This window comes from Muntiacus reevesi, chromosome 14, assembly GCF_963930625.1.
Source record: "Muntiacus reevesi chromosome 14, mMunRee1.1, whole genome shotgun sequence".
NCBI classification, from domain to species: Eukaryota; Metazoa; Chordata; class Mammalia; order Artiodactyla; family Cervidae; genus Muntiacus; species Muntiacus reevesi.
The window spans coordinates 59,528,899-59,539,203 of NC_089262.1; the positions used below are offsets into that span (position 1 = coordinate 59,528,899).

The 10,305-nt window shown below is 33.3% G+C and overlaps 1 protein-coding gene across 3 annotated transcripts in view; it reads left to right on the forward strand.

Annotated features, from left to right (window-relative positions):
• Positions 1-9,588, forward strand: part of TNPO1 (transportin 1) — an 89,012-nt gene extending 79,424 nt beyond the window's left edge. For all 3 annotated transcript variants that reach the window (XM_065905687.1, XM_065905689.1, XM_065905690.1), the window contains exons 23-25: positions 1,534-1,608; positions 2,710-2,852; positions 3,914-9,588. In XM_065905687.1, the coding sequence (XP_065761759.1) occupies positions 1,534-1,608; positions 2,710-2,817 (183 nt within the window). In that variant the 3' untranslated portion in view covers positions 2,818-2,852; positions 3,914-9,588. The remainder of the gene's footprint in view (positions 1-1,533; positions 1,609-2,709; positions 2,853-3,913) is intronic.
• Positions 9,589-10,305: the final 717 nt, after the last annotated feature.

The following is a 10,305-nucleotide window of genomic DNA, read 5'->3' on the forward strand; positions in this document are numbered from 1 at the left end:
TGTTTCCTGTACTAGTTCAGATTATATTTAGACATCTTTAGCATTTAAAGAATTATTTGGCAACAATACCAAACGTGAATCTGATCAAACCTCTGGATCCAACTTACACATAAAATGTAAAGGAACATGTTGATTGACACCAGATGTGTGAAATCAACAAAATACAGGCTGTGGGCTTTAGGTTAAATGCCCCATGTTCCTCAACAGATACAAATTGTAAGGAAAAGAAAGTGTAAGAAGGATTTTCAAGAAAACCTTTCACTTTTAAGAGATTGGTGCTTTGAACATTTTTTACCTGGTATGTAGAAAATAGGCATTGAACCTGGTACACATAGAAGAACTGGAAAATGAAATCTTTTAGCTAATTTCACTAGCTGCAAAAGAATTGAGTTTCTTAGTTTTTTCCCAATGCTTAAGAACTTTTTGTCACTTTAAATATGTTTTAGAGGTATCTGATATGTAGTATATACCATATTAAGAAGGAGCATTTTCCTATAGGGATTTTTTTGTTGTTGTTTTGCTTTTTGAATTAACGTTTAAGAACATGAAAGTAACACATGTGTAGTCATGAAATCACTACCAGTTACAAATTTTGCATGATTATATACTTTAAATTTTTAACATTGGCTTTCAATATTGGGAAGACATAGGAATGATAATCTGAATAAACCGTAAATTTTAGACACATGCATTTTATTTGCCTGAATATGTGTTTTATGTGTATATTTTAGTATTAGTGAATTTTGGAGTTAATGAGGTTCTCTGAATTTAATAGTAAAATTTGAAGTAGTCGACATTTCACACCGTCAGCAATATTTTGTATGTTGAACTGTTTCAGTAAGATAGTTGAGATTGAAAAATACTTAAGTGAAGTATTTCAAGTGTATACCTATTATCATCTTGTTCTCTTAGTCAGAATAACCTGATTGTCTTTTAAATAACAGTCTGAGCATTGGGAGTTTTCTTGTTTGTCTGAGTTGAGTTGGATTAGGTGCTATTGGTAACTAATTTTTGTTCTAACTTAATGGTCATTTCATTTACATTTCTGCCTGAAGATGGATCTTGACATTTAGGCCTATTAATTTTCATATACTTTAATTCAAATTTATTTTATTTATATTTAACTAGCTTAAAATTATTTCTCAGCCAATCAAAACTGTAAAATTACTGAATTTATAGAATTCTCTAATTTTATAAATGAAGGTTTTGAACTGGTGCTTATTTGATGCTTTCAGTCTTTGCTGATGCTCTACATTTACTAGACTGGGGTTTTGTTCTATAATGTAAAATGAAATACAGGAGGGCACTAAATTCTAATATAAACGGTATGAGTTAGAGATTCCTTGATAAGGTGGAGTCTTAGGACAACCATTAAGAAATCACTTACAATTCCTTATCATAACTGTTAAAATTTCCTTTTTTTTAAACCTAGGATTCTCTTGGTATATATTCTGAGGTTTACATATGTCTTTTGTTGTGTTCCTATTTGACAAATATAGAATCAATATAAGATGTATTTCTTGCTTGTTACAGGATTTTATATTTTTTTGTGATGCTGTTGCATCATGGATTAATCCAAAAGATGATCTGAGAGACATGTTCTGTAAGGTAACTAAAAAGTCTTTATGATGCATATCTTGTAACTGTTGCAGTCCTAGTTGGGAAGTAAATTATGTTTTTATTTCATATGACACTGAGACTCTTTGAGTCAGTATTGGTAGACTGTGTAACCTTTGTCTTGGTAAAGAAATTGTCTTTCTTTTCTTGATATACTTTGTATATCAAGTCACTTGTAGTGACTTTTGCATATACAAGTCACTTGTAGTGACTTTTGCATATACAAGTCACTTGTAGTGACTTTGTATATACACGTCACTTGTAGTGACTTTGTATCAATAGAGCACATACTTCTAAAATATTTTCTCAAGCAGTACCACTGATTCATGTAGACCCATTATCCCAACTATACTAAATAAGTAGTTTGTTAGTTGCCTGGTTGTGTCTGACCCTTTGCAACCTGTACCCTTGCCAGGCTCCTCTGTCCATGGAATTCTTCAGGAATACTGGAGTGGGTTGCCATTCTCTTCTCCAGGGGATCTTCCCAACCCAGAGATCAAACCTCGGTCTCTTGCGTTGCAGGCAGATTCCTTAGCATCTGAGCCACCAGGAAGGCCCGTGCAAAATAGCATGTATTTTCAAAAATGACTGACTAAGATTGGAGTATAATATGATCTGTTGAACAAAGTCAGTCTTAGTAGTCATAACAAGGATTAAACCTGTCTGTTTCAGTAATGTCCCCTTGGGTTAATTCTAGTCACCCCTCAATAGTGAACTATATAGTTGCAGCCACGAACCCAAAGCTTTGTATATTTTCAGTTTGAAAATATGGCATAAAAATTTTAATCCCTTGGGTGAATTCTATACCTTTATGCTTGCTTCTCATTACTATTTTGGCAGAGTTGCTTATAGTACTTCTTTTACTAGGACACTTAACTGAATTCTAATCTTCTCAAAGGAAAGTGTGCCTCATATCTATCCTATGAGGTGCTTTTGGATAAGACACGGAATGATACAGATTTCAACAAAGTTTGAGAATACTTTAAAATGGATAAAATTTTGGAATAATCAATAGTGTTTGATTTCAGAAGCTATGCAGATACGAGTTTCTCTTTTGTTACTGATTATTTAATGATGATTTACTCTTTGCAGATCCTTCATGGATTTAAAAATCAAGTTGGAGATGAAAATTGGAGGCGTTTCTCCGACCAGTTCCCGCTTCCCTTAAAAGAGCGTCTTGCAGCTTTTTATGGTGTTTAATCTCATATACTTAAGCTGCAGTCCCAAAATTAGGGGTAAGTTGTAAGAAATTTGGAGTTTTTCAGGATGGAAAAATATGTTAGGACTTCAATCTAGAACTACTGAAGAGAATAAAAGCTGTTTGTTTTCCACAGAGGTTGAGTAAAAGAGTCTTATATTTGACTTAAAATTTACTTATGTGAAGCCTACAGATTTATTTATTTATTTATGAACCAGCAAAGCAAGATAAAATGCATGATTCCACTTTGAATCCTCTTAGAAGGAAATCCAAGTTGGTACGCTAGTTAAATTTCAACCTGTCCTTTTCTTAATTTTTGCCCTTTAAGAGATCACCAACATTCACTGGCAGGGTAGAGATGGTTTTAGTTTTAAATATAGTCTTTTATATATCAAGAGCTTTCTGTGTTGTGAGCTTTAGGGAAAACCCAAGTAGAACTGGAGCTCAATTTGGTCTCAGTAAAAATAATTTTTCAATTATTTATTCTTCATATTTTATTGAGTCCCCACCTTGTGCCCAGCACGGTTTGTTTGTTTGAGAGATTCGTTTTTGATTTGGGGTGGTAAAGAGGTAAGTCCACCTGGACTCTTGTTCTTTGAGTGTTTCTGACCTAAGTCAAACTAACAAGTCTGGTATTTTAGCCTTAGTTCCCTCATTAGGTTATTTTGAGGATTAAATACTGTGCTATATGTGGTGCCAGGACTTAGTATATTGCCTGACGCACTAAGTTGGCTCTTTTATAAATATTAGAAATATGGGTGATAATGTTTGAATTCAAGAATAACAGCTCCCATTGAGATCCATTGTACACATAGGGATAAAGAATTAGACCCATATCACCCTACAAGCCGTATTTTATCTGTTTAAAGTTCTGCACGCCTCTCTGTGCCTGATACCACTTTCTATATCTGATGCAAGAGACAGTTGAGAGCCATAGGAGAAGGAAGCAACGTGGTTTCACTGACTAGCAGTGGGCAATTTGTCCAGTTTTTCATGTTCTTTAGAGATCGTATTGTTAACTTGATTAATTTTATGTTCCACTGGTCTTATAAAAGAAACAATTTTGTTTAAGTATAAAATTGTTTTGTTTTCTTACAGGTCCTTCAGTCTTGGAGACTGTGAGGGAGCCTCTGCACCCAGGGAAAATGTTACCCTTTACAGGGGGGAAGGGTAAACCAGTAGGGAATACAGTACAATCCCAACCCTACTGGGAGGGGCGGGAGGGAGGTGTTGCCGTCACTGTATTAAGTCGATGTTGGGAAACGTTTTAACATCTGGAGCCTTTGTGGGTGGAAATCTGTCTCCAATTACAACACTGCACTGGATGTGAAGAAGCAAAAAAAAACAAACCTATCTACTCACAAAACAGTACATTCTGGAATATTATGGGGAATTGTACCAAAACAAGAACCATATAAATGATGCATAGGGATAAGAAAGAAGAGAAATTCTATAGCGCACAATAAAGGAAACCTAAGAATGGGGATTAGAAACAGTAAAGGGTTTTTTTTTTGTTTTTGTTTTTTTAATTTAAAAAGTTTTATAAAATTTCCCACATGATGGGGCCTTGCTTTTGCATGCTGATGAAGAACTACACAAATGAAAGCTAAAAGAGTTAAAATCAGCTTGCCTACCCATAGTAGAAGCAGGTTCTTGGAAGTTACAATTTAAGGTACCCCAAAAAGTTGGAAATAAAACAAAACAAATTTAAACAATGAAGCACCCTGTGAAATGCCAAATGAGTCACTCCTTTTACCTTCGTGGGGTGGGCAGGGAGGGAGAAATAAATGGGGCTGGACATATCGAACTAAAGATTGACATCTTGATTTTTCATTAAGACATTAACGTAGTGGATATAATTTGATGGTTGTACATCATTAGATTTAATTTCTAGGCCAAGATATTGTTCTTTTTAAAGTGCAGTTTAAGGTTCAGGCATGCGTTCTGGCTCATAGTGATTGAAAGTACTTTAAATTAGTGGGAAAGTAGCATGCTTGCATCACATAGAGTGAGATTGGTATTCAGTTACCTCTGTTGCGCCAGTTTGTGTTGCAGTTTACCGATTCAATATAGCCCTGCATTTAAAATTCCTTTTTAAGATTTGTGAATTTTATTTTTATTAAGAATATAGATATAAAGTACTGTAGTTTACAGCTAGGCCTTGAGATAACCTTTCTAGGATCTGTTAGGAGTAAGGTTGGTATTGTATTGTGTGTAACCCGCACAATGTGGAAAGCTGATAAACCTGTGCAAAATCCTCGCCTCTGTGCTGTCAGTGTGATGTGCTTTCTGCATGGTTATATACTACTAGTGATTTTATCAAAACTGCTCTAAAACTTAAATTACATGGTAAAAGATCTGTAAGAGGCTGCATAAATGTTAGTTGGCACATAAGGACAATTGTAGAAGTTGAAGACATCGCTATATTTCAATGTTTATTCCCACTCAACATTGCCTTCTAAGCTTTCTTTTTTTGTTCAAAGCATGATCTTAAAGATATGTTTAAGTTAATGGATGTAATGCAGGGTTCCTACACTGTATTGGCGCATGTTGGTGGCCCTCTGTGCCCTAGATACATGCACACGGGGTGCAAGTAAAAAGCTACAGAGTGAAAGTTGGTTTGGATCCTCTTCATTTCATTTGTTTAGCTTTTCTGTTATTTTTCTCTACTTACATGTATTCCTGTGAATAAATCCTTGTTAAGTTAACCCTTTACTTTTCCTTCCATGTGTATTTTCTTATATACTGTGAATGTGAAAACCTAACTGGTACACTTGATCTTGTGTCCATATGGAAGTGCAAGTCTTTATTAATTTGGATTGCCTGAACAGTGTATCCCATGATGATGAAGGAAAATGGAGAGATTTTTCTTTTTAACTCTGCTGGTCAGAGATGAAGCCACACCTTTCCATTTTTCAATGCTGCATATTTAATCTGCAACAGAAATGTTAAGCCATAACAACCTTTTTATATTTTAGTTTGTCACCTTTGCATTGCAGAATAAATACTGAATAACCATTTTTGTAAGCAGTTGCTCCTCTTTGCATGGTTCTATTCCTCTAAAGGTGTTGAATGATACAGCCATTGCACTGAAGTTTGAGCTGTATGCGTGTGAATTTATAAATACCGTTTCAAAAAAATTCAAATGCATGGTAGCATGCAGAAAGGTTTTTGTTGTGTGTGTATGTATTTTTTTTAACATGTTCTTTCACCTTCTTTTCTCTACTTTGGCTTTGCAAATTTCAGTCTGTAGAGCCTGAAATTAAATCATATTTTCAGTTCCAGTTGTTTTTAATCGTAAGTTGGATCCAAAGGGTATGTAGCATTTTGCTTTCTAGTACCAATGCCTCATTGGGAGCTCAGAATGTGCTTCCTAGTTAGTGTTTAAAACCTGATTAGGGTAGCTATTTTATCCTCAACTTCTAGTCATCTGTAGTTCTCCAAAACTTTTTAATATGGGAGATATTTTAATATTCTGGAATAAGTAGTAAAGATTTTAAATTGAGAGAAAAGACAAAATTCTCAAGAACTCTTTTAAAACATACAAAAACAGTCTTCAATAAAGTTATCTGGACCTGTGATTGACAATTCTCTATTGACTAAAAAGCATTATTGTTACCTATTGAGTGGAAAAATTAATTTCTAATTAGATATGTAACAAGTTGTGCCCCTTTTTTGTAGTCAGTGCTTTTAAATTAAAAGGAAGTTTAATTTAAAAATACAGCATATAAATAAATAGACTGCAACCTGAGATGGGGTTGGGGTTTGGGGGTTTTTTCCCCCACCTTGAGGTTATAGTTTCTTCCTAATTGTATTTCAGATACATAGTATAACATAGGAATTTGCAGAAGCCATTTAAGTTTAAGTTATCTTTTGAGGTAAGCTCTGATTTAGCATTTATTCTGATAAAACTTAATACATCATGGGATATATATATATATATATATATAAAGCAACTTAATTCTTGTGGTGTAGTCTTAATAGTTCTGAATGTTGACTGAATGTCTATGAGATTGTGAGTTTGTCCTTGTTACATTCCAGTGTTTCGCCTCTTGGCATGCTTAAGGCACGGCTTCCTTCATCTGCTCCTTCCACACTAACATGCTGTTAGTGTGCCCAACTACAGAAATAGCCGCTGCTAAGTGATGTAGATTTTCTACTTGAATATTTTTATGTTGTAGGAACCTCAGGAGGTCAGTGTTTACTGTTTTATATATGCCTTCTTTTTCCTGTTTGAGCTTCTCTCTTTGAAGGATTCTAACAGAACAAAAGCTGCTGATCAACCTAAGTTGGAAACAGAAAGTGTATTTAATATAGTTTAAATGCATGTTTGGCAGTTCCATGTTACAGTCCATTAGTAAGTGAACCTAGTGCCACAGATTCATTTATTCAGGAAAGAACTTTGCTTTTTGTATTGTCTAATCTCTTTAATAACTTCATACTGTGTAAAAAAAAAAATCACACTTTTTTATATTTTTTGGTTGGTTATTTTCCAAATAATCAACATGTAAATAATCTTTAAGAGCCAGTTCTGATGCTTTACATTATTGCTACTTGATTTTGTGACGCAAGTTAGATTTCAGAATAGATTTTAAAACACTTAACCAAGCCATTACATCTTAAAAACAAAATAAGTAGCATACATTTTGTAATTAACATATTGATAAACACTGTGATTTTTTTTGTTAAGACTTTTTCATTGATCTGAATTGCTTAAATTGCATATATTGTAAAATAGGATCAGATGTATATTTTAAAATAATCTCAACTGACTTTCCTCTATTGAAATGCTTTGTCTACTCAGTTATAAAATATTCAGATACAAGTTTTATCTCAGGTGAATACTCTTGTATCCTTCTTTCTTTGGTGACATATGCTTATAAAGGGTCATCATACTTATATTCTTTGTTTTTGTTTTTTTAGTGTATTTCATGAAGAATCTTTCCATTTAGTCTGATTTTCTAATTAGTCTAGCAGACCATGGCGGTATAAGTCCTTCCTGGCGAGCCCTTTGGCATGCAGGTTTACCTTGAAAGTGAATTCAGTTTGGTTCTCCTTTTCTCCAAACTCTTTTTAAGATAGTAGAGTGGAAAATTTTCTGTCATGTATTAAATTACCCTGCATATAGCTGAAATGCCAGAACTAAACTTAATTCTGTCTTAAATCTTTTAGTCTAAATTTAACTTAAATCCTTTGCCATAAAGAAAAAAGTGGGTTTTTTTGCTCCATATAGTTCATCTATATTATTCATATTGAATGTATTAACAGATAACGGTGCAAAAACATTCTTCCCAAGAGAAGAGTGTATCATGCATAACTGCAATTTAAATCCTTTCTTTAGTAGTTCTTTAAACTACACACAGCTTCGCTTATTATTTTTGCAAGTAATACAAGGGGGAAAACACTTAATGGTCACTACTAGTACTGTTACTGAAACGTAGGCATTGAAATCTTGACGCAAACTTATGGTCTTCAGGTTAAGGGCCTAAAATAATCTAGAATAAAAGTCAGATCAATAAAGAGCTGTTTAACAATATTATCTAGTAATACCATGCAAATGCATTATATACTTAGTATTTAGTCATACTGTATTAAATATAGAGATGTTTCTACTGCCTCTTAAAAATTCAGTTTTATTTAAAATTTTCTTTCACTTGTACACTTTGCAGGTGACTTGTGACTAATTTTTTCAGTCTTACATAGATCTTCCCCCATTGGTATTATATGTGAGGGATTCTTTATCTTTATGCCTAATTATTATGCTTATTAATTTTTAAGGTATACATTTAAATTTTAAGGTATACATGTTTATTGTGATTTGTATCCCAGAATGTATTGTTTTGTTTTTTTTTAATGTGTGCATGATTTTGAGGGAAGTTAAAGTAGTGATTGTTTTTTTCACCTCTTGTACGTTTTAAAATCAAACCAAATCTATTTGCCAAGCATTATATCACTAACTAGGAAAATAGGATTTTTCCCTTTTATTACTATTTTTGTTCATCTACCATAGAATCCCCTTGAAGATGGCTTGGTATTTTTCACAATTAGCTATTTTGCAAGTCCAACTATCTTCCTAAAAGCTTACTATAACATGGTTAGCCTATAAGGCAGTGTTGATTTCCTTCCCAATACCAGCCTCATAAAGGGGTTCTGCTGTTCTTTCCCCATATTGCCTCGTTGTTCCTCTGTGGATATATAACCAAATTAAGATTGGATGAGTTTTATGGAGATAATAAGACAATACTGTATAAGTAATTTTACTTAATAGATTATCATCTGTGAGAAGATGTTTAAACGTGGTTAATGACTTCATATTATAAAACAGTTTTACACTTAATATTCATGTTAATATTGGGTGCAATAATTTAGTAGTTAGAGCTTTAGTTATAAATAACTGGATCTTTCTGCTGACAACTTAGGTTGTATGAGTTATGCTTAAAAGCTTTAAATCTGATGTTTCTTGTACCTGCCACACTATGTTAGAATGTGTCCTTCAAACATATCCTCCTGCAACTTCTCAAACTGTACTAAATTGATATTTCTTGAAGTCAAACTCTGTGCTAACAGATCTTCATTTTAAATAGAATACGGTTTTAATTTTTGATAAGCTGCTGAATTTTAAAGAGAGTTTTTTGGGGCCACCAAATATTTTGGATCATGCAGAGAATATATATTGTACTGTAGTAATTTTGTATTTACATTTGTATGATGTGACATAATAGATGTGAATGTTAATCACTGCTTGACTATGTTAATAAAGTTGTTTAACTATAGATGTTTCACTCTGATTTTTAATGACAGGAAATGAGCTTTCTTCCCCCACTCCTCCCCCCATTTTGGGTCCAGATAGGTCTTGTGTTCCTTGTTTTTTGTTTTGAGGGGCCTTTTTTTTTTTTTTAGCTTACACTTTAATACACTCTTGTTTGACACCATCTATTTTTTTAAACTGAGTATTATATAGTGTAGTAAAACTATTTTCCCCACATTTAACTTCTATTATTGATGTATGTCTACAGAGTTGATTCTAGGTTCAGCTTCCAGAGGGGGGAGGAAAAGTTCCTTTTTCTGCAAAAAAAAAAAAAAAAAAGGAAAACTAAGTGAAGTCGTGAATAAAACATTGGAAAGGATAGATTGCATGAATGTGTATGAATGTGTGGTCTATTTAGGCTTTCTGGTCATCCTCCAGAAAAAAATAAAAGACTTGTAATTTTGGAAATTAATATTTACAAAAGCAGTAGTTGCCTCTTAAGGTTGTGACTTGTTATTACAGTTGCATGTTATTAATTAAAAATACAATATATTTCAGAGGAAATGTCTTCATAACTGTCAAGTGCTTTTTTTTTTTCTGTTTTTTAGATTTAGAGCAAGCAAGGTGCCTGAATTTAGATGAGTGCAACCCAGAAAACTTAAAGAGAAATGAGACTTGGGATTTTTTTTTTCCTTTTGTTACCTGTACATGGAAACATTGAGATACCTTACTTGTGTTGGAG